Source organism: Hippocampus guttulatus, chromosome 4 (genome assembly GCF_054856545.1).
Source record: "Hippocampus guttulatus isolate MCC_2025c chromosome 4, RoL_Hgut_1.0, whole genome shotgun sequence".
In the NCBI taxonomy this organism is placed as follows: Eukaryota; Metazoa; Chordata; class Actinopteri; order Syngnathiformes; family Syngnathidae; genus Hippocampus; species Hippocampus guttulatus.
Window position 1 is genome coordinate 7429190 of NC_141264.1, and position 16953 is coordinate 7446142.

At 42.6% G+C, this 16953-nt stretch overlaps 1 protein-coding gene across 1 annotated transcript; it reads left to right on the top strand.

The window, feature by feature from the left end:
- Positions 1–3083: 3083 nt before the first annotated feature.
- Positions 3084–15076, top strand: map1lc3b (microtubule-associated protein 1 light chain 3 beta). Its single transcript, XM_086108850.1, has 4 exons — positions 3084–3351; positions 10338–10393; positions 11884–11990; positions 12923–15076. The coding sequence occupies exons 1-4, from the start codon at positions 3312–3314 to the stop codon at positions 13098–13100; spliced, it is 381 nt and encodes a 126-aa protein (XP_085964976.1). The 5' UTR covers positions 3084–3311; the 3' UTR covers positions 13101–15076.
- Positions 15077–16953: the final 1877 nt, after the last annotated feature.

Genomic DNA, 16953 nt, shown 5'->3' on the forward strand with positions numbered 1-16953 from the left:
TATTCTTTGTTGTCAGGTGATCTATATTTTCTTTCGTTTCTCTGATATTGATAAGAACACACTGTTATCACTGATATGCAGTGAGGTTCATGATTGATGATGCACTACTTCTCGAGAACCAGATATAAAAATATGAAGCTAAGATAGAAATCCATTTTGACCTTCATTAAAACATCTCAAATAAGGTAAACATTGATTTTTTTTAATACTTGTTTTCAAGCTTTTAACTGTTTCAATTGATGCCATATTTATATAGCCCTTAATCACAAAAAGTCTCCAAGGGCTTCCCACTCGGTGACAGTGTGGATGGATGTGGGTGTGAATATTTGCTTGCCCAGTACAGTATATGTGCCCTGTGACTGACTAGAGACAAGTTCAGAGTTTGTCTGCCTTCGGCCTGAATTCAGCTGGGATAGGCTCCAGCAACCCCTCCGCGACCCTGTTCAGTGTAAGTGTTGAAAATGGATAGATGGAAGAATTTATTGGAGCCAAATACAGGTACCTTAGCACAAATGAATGGAAAAGATAGCTGGAGACTTCAAGTGGTGACTAAGTCTGCACATCAACAACCAGCCGAGTCTTGCTCTCCTGGTTATCTATGTCGTTCTTTTGTCATGCATTGCGTCAATGAAGCCCAACACTGCCACATGCTGGCTGTGATACCACACCATACATACCAGACTCCGCTGTGCACTTTTAAGTCACTTTTCTGGTCATAAGAGTGATTAAATGTCACACACATTCATGAAAATCATTCTGCAGACTGTTGACCATCAGGATGTGGAGTACATGTGTAATAAAACATGTTTACTGCCCGTAGAAAGACAAACAGCAATGTCTCTTGTGTGAGGGCAAAAGCCGAGAGCCTGGGTCAACAATGGTGAGCTGAGGCCTGCAATGTGCTTCGCTTCACTTCTTCACATCCTTTAAAGGAAATACACATATCCAGTTATTTTAATGAGGGAAATAATTGATAATTATTGGGTTGGAAAAGAATATCAATCAAAAGCACGGACCACATAACCACAATTGAACAATTAAAGTTTTTTTTGTAGTGCTAGTTGGCTCGACCTCGCTTGCTCCATGTAGGGCTAAAATGAGACCTTGAGTAATTCGAGGACCTTGGTGCAAAAGAAAAAATGCTTGAGTTAGTTATAAAAATAGTTTAAAAAATAGATATAACCTATTGTCCCACCCTGCTCCAGGTGAAAACAACTCCCACACCTGTCTTACCCACATTCAGAATGACTCCCACTCCCGTACCACTCCTGTTTTGGAGGTCAGCTACATTAAAAATGGCTGCGCATCTGTCTTAGACTGGTTGCCAGCCAATCGCAGGGCACACATAGACAAACAACCATTCACACTCACACCTCGGGATACATAGAGTGATCAATTAACCTGCCACGCATGTTTTTGGAATGAGGGAGGAAAACGGAGAACCCGGAGAAAATGCAAACAGGCACAAGGACAACATGCAAATTCCACACAGGGAGTCCGGGGTTTGATTCCGGGCCCCGGACTCAAATCTCGAATCAAACCGTCACCAATCCATTTACCGCGACCCGTCTGCTTATCTTAAGTCGTTGTGTACTTCATTCTGCATTGCTACAGATGGTCAAACTAGTCACGTAAACGAATCTAAACATTTACAATTAACAGCATACTGGCATTTGCAATCAAAAGAAAAAGTTGCCCACCACTATGATGGACAGCATTGGATTGTGGGATGTTACTATTTTTAGCACAAAGGTCAAACCCTTCTATAGGCCGGCGAGAGCCGTTGGATTGCTTTCCAAAGGCAGTGTAATACTGTAGATGTAAATGGATGGATGAATGACTGTACATTTTGATAATGACAGCCCAACACAGTTGAGGTTCCTTCTGACCAATTTTTAACAAAAAAGGGTTATTCAAGTAAGCAACTGTGATTCTGACTTCACTTTATATCATAGACCAAAATCTACAAGGAAAGATTTGTCTAAAATCTCACTTAGGTTTCTACAGAGGAAAATGTGTATGCTGCGTTGTGTTTTCTTTCATCTGTATTAACAATTGTTAAAAAAAACAAAAAAAAAAAACTTCTGAATACTCAATTGTTCGACATAATTTTCAGTAGGCTGTCCGAATACCAAAATATTTGATAGCTCCTGCTCTCAACCATTTCACAATTTTTATGAAGATGCGAATTATTGTAAATCTTATCATAAACCATGCACTTCCGCCATAATAAAATCATAAAATTACAACAACAACAAAAAAAACAACAACAATGTTGACTGACTTATTTTTCCAATGTGTTTGTATTAGTAAATGATGGAGTGGTTAGCACGTCAACCTCACAGTGCAGAGGTCGTGGGTTCGATCCCAGCTCCGGCCTTCCTGTGTGGAGTTTGCATGCTCTCCTAGTGCCTGCGTGAGTTTTCTCCGGGTACTCCAGTTTCCTCCCTCATACCAAAAACATGCAGGGCAGGCTCTACATTGTCCCTAGGTGTGAGTGTGAGCACGAGTGGTTCTTCATCTCTATGTGCCCTGCGATTGGCTGGCAACCTGTTCAGGATGTCTCCCACCTACTGCCCGAAGACAGCTGGCATAAGCTCCAGACCTTGTGAGGATAAAGTGGATCGTAAAATGGATGGGTTTGTATTGGTAACATTTGAAAAGATTTAAGTTTTCCCCCCCACCCCATAGTGCCACCGGTTACATGCACGTGGAAGTCAATAGACCGTGGTATTATGGGGGGAAAATTCTGAACGTAAATAATGCACTGCAGTCATAATAAAAAAAACCAAATTACGAATGAACAATTTTTACTTACTGGTAAAGTAGGCCAAATGCTTTAAAAATAACAACACACAAAACAACACAAAAAAACCCTGGGTCCTCCAATTTTTTTTCGTAGCATTAGAATGAGTATTTAAAGGAGAAAGTGGGTCAAGGTGACGAACAGCTGATTTGACATTAACTGTTGTATTACCAATCAAAGAAAAGAAACGTACGTGCCATACAGCACTGTTGTATTGCTCCATATAGGAGAAGCTGAGATGTTGGAAACGGAGAGTGTTGCGTGACGTCACTAGTCAGCTGACGGGTTTGTTTTGCTTGCTTTGGGGTGCTCGTCATGATAAAAACATAGAGGTAGGAAGCGATCACGTCGAAACGCATCGGGTAACGTCAACAGCTCCTCACTGCCATTACAGCATATCTCCACGCGTCGCTTGTCACGGATCGTGTCGTCAACAGCGGCCCTTTTGTGTGCTAACACCGCCATTTACCTCCGTTGCCGACTGGGACGACGACTTTGACGCATTATGCCTTCAGAAAAATCCTTCAAACAAAGGAGAACATTCGGTAGGTATTTTTCCCCCCACATCTTTTTCAACAGTGCCACTTTTTCTGTATGTTGTGTATTTTTGTTGCCCTGTCTGGTGTGTAAGAAAAGCAAAATGTGGCGAGTTGAGCTTTTATTTCGGACACTTCAGAGTCAAACTGCGTCAAACACAAGTAGGAGCAGATGGAGGTTTGTTGACTGGAGGGCCTCACTCTCTTGTTACTTGTTGTGTAGAACACAAAAAGGCATCTGTATGGAATTCCGTTTCTGGCCGTGGCGGTTTTCTACCCTGTCTGTTTTTGTGAGGCGGTGGAAAGAAAACAAGTGGTGTCGAAAGAGGGCACGGGAGTTGAGCTGCATGATTGGGGGATGGGACGCTTTCAGGAGAAGCAAGAAGTGAACAAAAATACATGCAACACTTGCTCAAAGTTCCCGTTTTTATTTACACGGCATGGATACTGCGGTATAGGTCTGGCAAGTGTGTTGTTTGAACTTGACAGTACTGTTCACTTAACTCGCTTTGATGGTAATACAACCGACTTCCGGTTGAGAGTCACGTTTATTTGTCTCAGTTTAGGCAAGGAAAGCACGTGAGGCGATTCGAGCAGCAACATGGGCACCTTAGTCAACAACGTGGTCGTCCAGTGTACCACTTGCTCAAAGCTGTTTATTACACTGTCACAACTATCTCCAGCTTCTATTTCTGCTCGAGCACTTGTATTCACTGAAATGCTATTTATTGTTGTCAAAATTTTAAATTACTTTAATTCTGGCACGGTGAACCCGCACATATTTGCGGTTAACCAAGTAAAAGTATCCCCTTGGTATCTTGGTATTAAGGAACTGTGTTTTGAGTGACTTGAGGAACTTCAGATAAGAGAAGAAAACCTTTATTAGTCTCACAATGGAAAAATTCCAATTCACAGCACCAAAGTTATGAAAGGAAGTAGAAGAACAAAATATAGGAGCTGCTGGAAAGGCAGCCACTCTCGCGGCGCCATCTTCCATCCATCCATTTTCCGAACCGCTTGATCCTCACTAGGGTCGCGGGGGGTGCTGGAGCCTATCCCAGCCGTCTTTGGGCAGTAGGCGGGGGACACCCTGAATCAGTTGCCAGCCAATCGCAGGGCGCACAGAGACGAACAACCATCCACGCCCACACTCACACCTAGGGACAATTTAGAGCATCCAATCAACCTGCCATGCATGTTTTTGGAATGTGGGAGGAAACCGGAGCACCCGGAGAAAACCCACGCAGGCCCGGGGAGAACTTGCAAACTCCACACAGGGAGGCCGGAGCTGGAATCGAACCCGGTACCTCTGCACTGTGAAGCCGACGTGCTAACCACTGGACTACCGGGCCGCCGTGGCGCCATCTTGAAGTCAAAATAATACAAAACTTGAGGGACAATCTGCAAATGAGGTGAGGAGTGTAATTTGCACAAATGTAGTGCTTCACCACTATCTTCTGGTATCCATCAGCAATTGTAAACCTGTAGGTTTACAATAACTAGCTTTGTGGAAGGACTCTGCCCCTATTCCCTGCATATCACAGGTGATACTTTCGACTGTGCTCCCTTTCCTTATCGATGAAAACAAGGCAAAACAGATTTTTTTAAATGATAATAATTAGTGCGGTACAAACAACTTCCATCAGCATTAAAAAGGCCCTACTGGCGGACACGTTAGATGGAAATGAAGCAAAATCAAATGCCACTGTTTTCATAGCATATGAGTTTGATTGTTCAAACTGTTGATGTTGGACTTTAAAAAAAAAAAGAGAATCTTTTGGTTTAATTTTAAATTAGGTCGTAGAATCGGTTCCTTATTTGCAATCAGTTCCTTAGCTCAATTACATCAGAAAATGAATCGTAAAGTAATAGAAGTTTGGCGCAGATGGCCTTCTTTAAAACACAAAAACCCACACTGAGAAACCATTTATTATTTGGTGGACATAATAAATGTATTACAAGCAAAGTAAGTCACCAAGTGTGAAAAATGTATCTGCACATTGATATGTAATGTGTTTAAAGTTAACATTCTGTTAGTGTAAATGTCATGGCTTTATAACTGTATTTGCTAGCTTGCTAGCTTTATGCTCAAAACCAACTAAGAGTTTCAGTACAAAAAAATAAATGACATGATAAAACAAGTTCTCAGACGAACCAAATGCACGCTGAAATGTTCAATATGTGAATCAGTATCATCAAATTTAGTGCATAAAATAAAAAATATTGAACTGTGAAGCAATTGGCATTGATGTGGTGAAATGGTCCATATAATATACAGTGGTACCTCTACTTATGAACGTCTCTTCATTTGAAATTTTCAAGTTACGAAATGCCTCAACAGGAAAATATTGCCTCTTGTTACGAAAGAAATTTCAAGGTACGAAAGGTAAAAATACAGTCTGGACTGCTACTTGCAGCTCAGAGTTTCCTGAACGCAACATACTTAGAGCTGCTCTGGCATTGGCTATTACCGAGCATCATCCTGGCATACCATTGCCTAATATTACCGAGCATCATCCTGGCATCCCATTGCCTAAGAGGGACTTCTACTGTATGTGTCTGTTTGTAAATAGATAGATATTTTGTCTATGCAGCGTCCTCCTCATTCGTTCCTCGGGCCCTGAGTAGTTTTACGTAAATGTGCATCACCCAGAAAAAGTGTTCACTAGTCAGACGATCGCTCAGTATGCTGATGTTTGCCTTGGACATTTTCAAAGGATTGTTAAAAGCCGATAAAAGCTCCTTGCATCAGTTCTTTACAAAACGCCAGGCAAAGACCACTTCTGAGAGAGAACATGAACTAAAGAGGGCAAAAAAACCCCATGAAGACAAAGTTAAAAGTTAAATGACCATCATTTTTATTCTTTACTCTAGTCTTTGTTTTTTACATTACACACAACTCTCATTTATTGTGCAATAATCTTAATTGTAACATACTGTATTTTGATTTATTTGTATGCTGTATAAAACATTTATCGCTGAATTTTGGGGGGCCTGGAACGGATTAGGGCATTTACATGGAAAATGCATCTCTACTTACAAAATGTTCTAGTTTAGAAATTTCTTCCAGAACATATTAATTTCGTAAGTAGAGGTACCACTGGACATAGATATTACATGCACACAATGATGTATGTATATTTCTATATTAATTTGAGAAGAAAAACTCATGCGCGCACCCCCCCCCCCCCCCCCCCCCCCCCTTAATGGATTGCCGAAGTATTGGATCGGAACTTGATATTGGCAGATACATAAACCTAAAGACTCTGACTCGGGTGTAAAAAAAAAAAGCATGATTGGGACATCCCTGCTGTTTTTATTTACGTTTGACACAACACCCAGCTTCAGTGGAATTTGGTTTGTACAAAGCCCATGGGCCACAGACAGCGGATGACAAAAATGGCCCCTTTTGGTCGGGACAAAACACCTGAAATGTGTCAATTTCTACTGAACCGTGTTAGCAAATGTGGTTCCTTGTTTTAAAGGGTGGAGTGAGAAGTATCACAATTTCCACTATTATGAAGACAAGAAATGCCATGCAACCCCACCCCACCTTTCTTCAGACAAGCACGTGCCAGCTCTCCGATCCAGTGCTTCCTTCTTGTCGGTCTTTAATGGCCACTGAAAAGTGATGACTCAGATGTGTCACGAGAGACAAAACATCCCACAGAGCTTCCCTATTCCTGCGCACTGAACTTAACCTAATTAAGCTGTTATCACAGGATGTTGTCCCACATTTCGCAGTAAGATAAACACCGTTTCAGTGTGAAAATTAGATTTGAACACGACAATTTCACTGTCACAACTGTGGATGCCTTCAAATCACCAGAAGTCTAGACTCTGAATGTGCCTATAAATACACACCTCTCGAACAAGAACTCTGAGGATTCTGAGGTGATCAGTATGTTTGTTGTCATTCGGCCCACCAAAAAAATGGCATTGCCGCTGCTTCAAACAGCAAGGCATAGATAGGATTAGTTTTTGGAGTATTGTATCATATTTTTGTAGTTATGGTTATTGTATTGTATTGTTGGAGGTTCAAAGTTCACAAAACTGCGGGCCAAGGGCCTTAACATTTTGCAGATTTTGCAAAAAGTTAATGAAATATAAAATAAATATAAAATATAAAATAATGAATAATAAAATCCCTGCGATTGGCTGGCAACCGGTTCAGGGTGTCCCCCGCCTACTGCCCGAAGACGGCTGGGATAGGCTCCACACCCCCCGCGACCCTAGTGAGGATTAAGCGGTTCGGAAAATGAATTAATGTATGAATGAATAATAAAATATAAAAAATGAAATAAAAAATTGCATTGCAAAAAAATGCAAATTTCCCCAGTGTGGGACAAATAAAGGTTATCTTATATTAACAATGTTCTGTGTTCAACTGTGTTGAATTTTGGCACTGCTAAGATTAAATCAATTAAGATTGTGTTAAGATGTTTTTGGAGTGATTTTGTTTTCCTGTAAGGACACATAATGCCACGCATGAGCTATACAAGTTCAATTCTTTGGAAAATGAGTATTAATTTCTACCTTCACATATAATAAATGCTGTGGCACAGCTTGATTATGGATAAAACCATTATGTTCATTGTAGATTTTGATCTTGAAAGCAATTCATTTAATGCAATGTCCTCTTGGGCTTATTTTTTGCTCGATACCCGTGCTATACCTTGATTAATATTATATAGGGTTCGACCTTGACGATGGCCCGATGGCCAGGTGACTGTGTCCGGCCACCTGAAGTTAACCAATGGTGGCCTCACCGGGGACGACTAATTAATTGTCCAATTTTCTTTTAAGCATTCTTTTTACAACTTCCCAGTGCCCAATTCCCTCCTTGTAGCTCAACCACCATTAATAAAGCAATGTTGTTTTTTGAAATTGTTTTTGTTGTTTATCTGCACACGCGTTTAAGAAAGCAAAGGCTTCCATGCCATCTAAGAAGACTGTTGAGCATAATGAAATTTCTCTAATTTTGTGGTCTTCAAAATATTATTTTCCTGTCTTAAAAGCTTTACTCTTGATCTCAACTGGACTTGGGTTTGGACTTTGACTGGGATCTTGTGGACTCGGACTAGACTTGGACTCAGACCTTTGTTATTCAAACTTGACTTCCACTCGATCATGGCGGACTGTTTTCCAGCTCTCCCGGCTGCAACGCACCTGATTCAGATGATCAGCTCATCAGCCAGCTCAGAAGCAGCATTAGAACAATTTGATTATTTAAATCAGGTGTGTTGCTCCTAGAGGTAAAATCGGGCCGCCCCTGCCCGACCCGATTTCAGGTCGGGGCTAAAATGTCATCGGGTCGGGCTTCTCTCTCGCTGACTTTTTTTTTTTTGTTTCGAGGCCGTGAATAGTTTTGGCCACGAGAGACCGTGTTTCGCAAAAAACAACAACCCATAAGTCGCCTCATCACAACACGTACTGTACTAAACTCTTGCAATGACAATTCAAAGAACTCCTTCCAGTCTCTGTTGAGTATCCACCCGTCATTGTTCGTCTTTGTCTATCTGCTTCTCTCTTATTGTGCCGCACTAGATTCTTAAGGAAATACTGCTGCTACGGTTTATGGCCCAATTTTCAGCCCGTCAAAATGACGGACGGCCTTAAATTTTCCCTGTCCACTCTTAAAGAATCCGTCAATGATGAAAAATTGTCGGTTAATGCAACCTCTTCAGATACAGAAAAATAAAAGATGTAAATGTTAATACAGTCTTGTTTAACTTAGATTTTGTTACAAAAGACAGGCTTTGTTATCAGAAATCACCCGTCCTCCTCCCCAGTCTTCACAAATAAAATGTGAAATCTCGGGTTTGCTTCGGGCTTGGGCCTGCAAATCAAGTTATGTGATCGGGCCGGGCCGGGCTTAAATACCCTCGGGCCGGGTCGGGTCGGGCTGGATTTTTTAGGACCGATCTTAGCTCTACTTGCTCCTGGGAGAGCTGGAAAACAGGCAGGACAGCAGCCCTTGAGGACCGACTTTGGACACCCCTGAACTAGATGGAACTACGCTAAAGGGAATGCAATACAATACAGCTTTATTTATATGGGGCCTTCACAAACACTGCAGCTGTAACGAAGCGCTTTACAGAAAGTTTAAAATACTACATCCAAGAAATTTGAATATTGATCGCTATATAAGGCGCACCGGATTATAAGGGGCACTGTCGGCTATAGTGTGGAAAATACGGTAACGTAGTAAAACAGTCGTAAAATAAAGGTTGGGTTTGGCAACAAATGGATTTTTTTGGCAGGGGAAACATAGCTATAATTTACATCGCATGCTTAAATCCTGTCAGAGATTTTCTCGGACAAAGTTAAAGAAATGACTCGGCACACAGGAAAATTGTCTTCAATATCGGCGGGAGCGGATCTCTGAGAGCGAATGACGGTTTAGTTGCTCCGATGATCACACACTCGGCTCCCTCTCCGCCGGTTCGAACTTTTATTGCAAAATACAAGAAAGACACTGCCCCCGAGATTTGCATACCGCGCCCCTCGGTAGTGATCTGATTTACCCGAATACACAAGTCACAGACTTTGCTGATGACAAATGTCCACCTGGGCGCGACAGCTGTTCCCAAACTGTCTTTTGGTATTCAACAACTCTTTGTTCCCAATTTGTTTATTCCCACTCTGTGATTGAATCTAGCCTTCGCCTCCCTTGCTTTGACGTGATTACTCAAGAAGAGGCCCTCCGCCCAAACGGTCGACACCTCTGCGCTGAGTATGTCCAGACATGCCCAAATTAACCGAAACTTTAAACATGATACAATTTTCTCCATAGATTTCTCTATCAAATCCGTATTGCAAAAGGTGATGTTCAGGTATAAGCATTTTGGCCTGGCACACACGGGACCTCGATTAATTGTCTCAACTCGCTACAGTTATTATTATTATTTTTTACCTCATTTTGGTTTTAAGCAGTGTGTCATGTGTCTGCTCATTCCTGCCTACTGACACTGCGTGCTTTTGTGTCCCTGCAGATCAGCGAGTAGAAGATGTCCGGCTGATAAGGGAGCAGCATCCTAACAAGATACCTGTGAGGGTTTCTTCACTTGTGTGCTTTGAGCGAACCAACATGTTCAAATTCATGTCAGAAATTAAGTCACATAAACAGCATGAGTGAGCACTTGGGGTGATTAAGAGTCCTATTCGAACAAAACTCTTTGCAGCTGATCATACACTTTGGCTTTGACATGACAGATGAGTCGGGTTGGGCATTGAGAATTGGGTGGAACCAGGACTAACATCTCACCCAGAATCGCTCAGATTCCAAAATGTCTGCTAAATTTTGATGCCTAGTTTGCCGCGCAGAAGAAGGGCCAAATGCGCGGTGCGCAGCCTCTTCCTGCCACTGGAGCCGCGGCAGGCCTGTGGTAATTCAGCAGGGGTTCAGTGCGCGGCAAGGGTCAGTCGGGGGTGTTACGTGTCTACGGGGCCCGTATCTTATTCGCATGGCAACGTTCTGAATTTTCTCACTGAGACACATTACATTGGCCCTCGAAATCCCGTGCATCAGGAACCTCATAAACCCAACTTCTCCTATATACACACAGTATTTCGATTGTGTTAGAGGTTGTTGATTTATTGTAGTCGCTACATATTGTATGTACATACTGGACTTAGTATACTTGAAAACAAAGGGTTTTTTAGATGGTTTCTGGTTTTATTAAAGATGAAGACATACAATTCAATAGAGGCTGTTTGTGGTGTGGTGAGCGTGCTTGGATAGAACGCCACACAACTGCTTCTTCAAAATGACCCTTCACTCGCCCACTTGCTCGAACTACTATAGTACAATCGTAGAGTCCTTGGATTTTTTCAAGGGCCACAATTTAGTGGCCCTAAATTGTTAGGGTTTTTTCAAGTTTTCAAGTTGCAAGGTGTTTGGTCATTTTGTTTGCATTGTGTTGCAAGACAATATTTGATGTATGAGTAAAATTTGCTGCCCGTCGAGGAAAGTGGGGGAAAAAATGTTTGTTTGTTTTTTAGGGGCTGGAACAGATTAATGGCATTTCAATTCATTTCAATGGAGAAAATGTTTATGAACAGTATGGCCTAAAACTAATGTCTGAATATTTTTAGAATATACGATATCATATTCTGTTTTCTCCTGTAAATCGTGATATAAATGTCGAATTCTACCCATTGATGCATAAAATGGCAGCAGTGAAATTGAGAAAGCGGGCCACCCTTTTCCCCGACTAAAATGTACGAACCAGGCAGCGCTTTTTCTGCCCCCAAGGTGCAACCTGGCAAATCATACTTTGGGTCAAAACTCTTCATGAGATTTTCGAAACCTGCCTCTTCCACAACACCAACCAGGGTTACGTGTTGTCATTGCAGCCGTGATTGGACTTTTTTTCCATGTAGAAGTCTCATACGTTGGGACCGCCATTTACTGAGGATTAATCACAAGATCGCCAATGAGCGGGGATCTTGTTCAGAGCTTAACAGATGGCAGCATTTATTTCATGTGATAGTCCGTGAATGAAACTGCATCGAGCACTGTGTGTGTGTGCCCCGTAGGTGATCATCGAGAGGTACAAAGGAGAAAAGCAGCTCCCCATCCTGGACAAGACAAAGTTCTTAGTGCCCGATCACGTCAACATGAGTGAACTCATTAAGATTATCAGGTATGATGATTCGAGACATGTCTTTGATTTTTTTTTTTTTCCGGTTGTCTTTTTTGATTTTAATTCACGGTGGGTTCAGATTAACAATTGCATTTTTAAACTGCAAAGGCTGCTATTTGGGGGAGAGGGCACTGCTTCGTTCACTCAGTAGCCTTTAATTTTTATAAATAGTTATATTTTGGTGCAGTGCTAAAGAAGTGCAGTCCACATGTATCATTGTTTCATGAAACATGAAAAGTTGAAGTGGTCAAGTGACAGATTCATTTGCATTATTTAAATTATGACCTATGTCACTTATCAAACTAATTGAAGTCAAGAAATGGAGTCTTTTATCATAATTCATGTTCATTTGCCTTTATTTTCATGGCAGCCTAACCTAAAGGACCCACACATTTATTTGCTGAGTGTATGTGCAGACGAGTACCATATTTTCCGCACCATAAGGCCCTTTGGGGTAGAAGGCGCACCTTCAATGAATGGCCTATTTTAAAACAGTTTTCATATATAGGGCGCACCGCATTATAAGGCGCATGGAATAGAAGCTACAATAGTGGCTGCGATTACATTATGGATAAACTCGATGGAGCTACGCTAAAGGGAATACAATACAGTTTTATTTATATGGAGCCTTCACAACCGCTGCAGCTGTAACAAAGCGATTTATAGAACGTTTAAACTACTACATCCAAGAAATCAGAATATTGATCCATATATAAGGCGCATCGGATCATAAGGCGCACTGTCGGCTTTTGAGAAAATGAATTGCTTTTGGTGCGCCTTATGGTGTGGAAAATACGGTGTGTTGCTTGTGTTTGTCCAAAAAAAAAAAAAAACATGGGAAGAGAATCCCCCCCCCCAAAAAATTGCATATTTAATGGCAATATTGAGGAAAAGAAATGACAATTTGATTATTATCTTGCCATGACCATCAGGAGGCGCCTGCAGCTCAATTCCAACCAGGCTTTCTTCCTGCTGGTCAACGGCCACAGCATGGTGTCCGTGTCGGCCGCCATCTCGGAGGTGTACGAGGGGGAGCGGGACCAAGATGGCTTCCTCTACATGGTGTATGCCTCCCAGGAGACCTTCGGCGCCGGCCCGACTCCCCAGTGATCGGCTTTCCTCGCTTCTCTCTTATTCCTCTTGGCCAGCGATTGGACAATTGTAGATTGTGGTTTGTTTGTTTTTTTTTCTCCTTTCCATGTTCTTTCAAGTAATGATGCTTCTCACCACGTTAGTCGTGACTGTACCAACTAAAACAGGATCCATAAAATGTAATCATCAGGTATAAGCTCTTGTGTTTCGTGGGATCTGACTGCAAAAAGAGAAGAATTGGTTTGTGTGCCACACAAGGTGCACCACGGTTAGAGCCCGAGTCTTTTATGGGTCCCCTTTATCTCAATCTGCCTGCTGTCATGGCAACGTAGCATTTATTTCTGTGTTGTGGCTAGATGAATGAATCTCCCGTTTACCTTTCTGTCCATTTCAACTAGCGGTTTTGCAAAAAAGTGGTGCGGCTTCACTGCTTTTTTAAAATATATTTGTATTTACAGCAGCAAGAGAACAAAGCTAATGTTGATTTGAAGCTTTATGGAGATGAGTGCAAGTTACGTGGAGAATCAACAACAATCATTGAGGCATTGCCTTGAGTAGATGCCGGGAAAGAAGTGGATGTGGCCTCTGGGCCAGATGCAGACGGGCCTTAAAGCAGCATGAAGGGACGACTCGACTAGTGGCAAAAAGATGCCGGATTGTATACAACTGTACAATTGAAAGGGGAAGTCAGCACAAACATTTTCTCTTCAATATGTTCTCAAGCGGCAGCGCTGGTCGAAACACGATAATCAGATTAATAGCGAATTTATGGAATATGAACGGAGCAGCAAAATCCGCTCGCTTTTATCCATCTCGGGGCTGCTGTTCTGCCACTCACCGTCGACTGAAAACCACATCGCTGTGCCCAGGGCTCAGGTAACAACCAACCGTGGCTCAGCTCGTGACTGTCACCTGAAAACAGGTGAGCCACGATTGGTCGTTAAACCTGAGCAAATGCGATGTCGTTTTAAGTCAACAGCAAGTGGCAAAATGGCCGCCGTCTGAGGTGGATAAAAACGCGTGGATTTTGATGCTTAATTCAAATTCCACAAATGCAATACTAAGCAGAATCCCGTGTTTCGACAAGTGGGGGCCTAGACATTTTTGAAATTGAATTCACATTCAAGCGGTGGATTCATTTTGTAAATAATGTCAGATTCAGAGGCATATTTACCATCAAGCAAAGGATTCTTTAGCAGGTGTCTACTTTGTCATTGGCAACCGGTCAGTCACAGTAATGGCATAGTGAGGACTCCACAAGAGGCTATGTCCACTTTTTATGCTGTCTTTGCTATGGATAGATGTGTGGTAAGTGCGATCGCCCTCCCACTTTTGTTTACCTGCCATGCAGTACGGCTTCAAGTATTTCAACATTCATGTAAAATTCGAGAACTGCGTTGAACACAATGTCGAAGGAATATGAGCGGTTCTATTCAGAGCAGTTAACAAGTTGACTTTTGCACACTACAATAAGACTGGTCGAGAAACTTGAGGGATGAGTGCATTTCTGTCTTTCAGTCATTAGTCATTAGTTTTAGCAGGGGAAACGAGAGTGATACAGGTCCCTTTGTGGCTATAGCTGCATCAGTGTGTTGGCTCTGCCCCACAGGGTTGATTTCACGGCGCTGCTGTTGCGATTCAACACACCATTGTCAGTTGGAAGGTTTCGCCCTGGCTGCCCTGTGGGTTGCACATCCTCTCTGTGCACATGGACCGTAGTCCTTTTTTTTATGTTGAGGTACAACTGCTTTTTATGTCGCAGTATTTTATCATTTTGAATTGTTTAACTTTTTTTTTGTCGTACAAGTCTTTCTCCTCAAATGTTTTCAGTTTGTGCTATTGGACAAGTCGAAGCCACTGTGTTTGTTGCAGAGGGGTGAGCATCGGCTTGTGTGTCTTCCAGCCCCTCCGTATCTCACACGCATTCACAGCGAGCAATAGCCATATATGTGTTCATGTTGATCTTTTGTTAACAATAAAAGTTTGAGACAAGATTTGAAGTGATATTTGTCTGATTCTTTTTGTCCATATAGCCAACTGCGATGGCGAGTGGACCATCCCCCAAAATTATTCTGTTCACCAATTCTTCGCTGCCTCATTTAAATCAACACAGATACAAAATGATTATATTCAGTCTACATCCAACAATATATTTCCTCTACTTAATTGAACACAACTGCTGTACAAAGACAAGAAGTTTGATGTCCATTTATTCATTCATCTTCCGAACCGCTTCATCCTCACTAGAGTCGCGGGGGGGGTGCTGGAGTCTATCCCAGCAGTCTTCGGGCAGCAGGCGGGGGACACCCTGAACCGGTCGCCAGCCAATCGCAAGGCACACAGACACAAACAACCGTCCACGCCCACACTCACACCGAGGGACAATTTAGATAGTGTTCAATCCGCCTGCCAAGCATGTTTTTTTTGGAATGTGGGAGGAAACCGGAGCACCCGGAGAAAACCCACACAGGCCCGGGGAGAACATGCAAATTCCACACAAGGAGGCCAGAGCTGGAATTGAACCCGGTACCTCTGCACTGTGAAGACGACGAATGTTCAAACTGATCAACTTTATTGTTAACTAAATATTTTATGGCAGCAAGAAAAAAAGCGGGCCCAGGGTCACGTTTACCACGGTGTTACATCACCTGTGGAACTGAGGACACTAATTGTTAAAGCTTTGTATGTGGCACTCTTTCCCATTCTTGCTCAATGTACAGCTTCAGCCATTCAACAGCCAGGGTCTCCCTTTTTGTATTTTACACTTTGTAATGCGCCACACATTTTCAATGGGTGACAGTCCAGTCTATACCTTCAAGGTCAAGGTCATCTTTATTGTCAAATATGCTTTATGTATGACATGCAGCATAGATCAAATTTCTTCCTCCCAATCCTCCTCAGTGCAAACATGCTGTGCATTAAACACACAGCTAAGACAAGATAGCAGCTAATGTAATGTAATGTGAACACTATAAACAGTATAGGCAATATAAACAACAAACAATGGCACTTGTGGGTAAAGTGAGGTAGTGCATTATGCAATACGCAGATGTCGGATGATGAGGGGAGGGTCATAGTCTGTGACAGGAGGCAGGGGTTGGGCAGAGGCAGATGGCGGGGAGTGCGGGCAGAGCAGGGAGGGAGTTGAGTCTCCTGACCGCCTGGTGGAAGAAACTGTTTTTGAGCCTGCTGGTTCTGGCACGGAGACTCTGCAATCTCCTTTCCGACGGCAGCAGGCCGAAGAGGCTGTGAGATGGGTGGGTGGGGTCGCCTGCGATCCGGATGGCTTGGCGGGTCAGACGGGAGTAGTAAACGTCCACGAGTGGTGGGAGAGAGACACCAATGATCTTATCAGCTGCTCTCACGGTGCGCTGCAGTCTTTTGTCAGGACACAGTGCAAGCACCATACCACACAGTGATGCAGCTGGACAGGATGCTCTCAATGGTGCCTGTATAAAATCTGAATGATGGTGGGTAGGGCTCTTTCTCTCCTTAGTTTGCAGAGGAAGTACAGGCACTGCTTGGCTTTTTTGGTCAGTGATGAGGTATTGTGGCTCTTCACTCATCAACTACGAAGATGCGCTGCTGTAACTTGGCTTCATCTTGCTGAAATAAACAGTATATGTTTCTCCCAAACCTATATGTACCTTTCAACATTCATAGTGCCTTCACAGTTGTGTAAGTTACCGATGTCATTGGCACTAAAACAGCCTCTTACCGTCATAGATGCAGGCTTTTGAACTTTGCAGCCATAAAAATGCGGATGATTCTTTTCCTCTTTGGCTCGAAAGATGCGCTGTCCACAAAATCCCAAAACGATTAGAAATGTGGACTTGTCAGACCACGGGACACTTTTCCACATTGCGTCAGT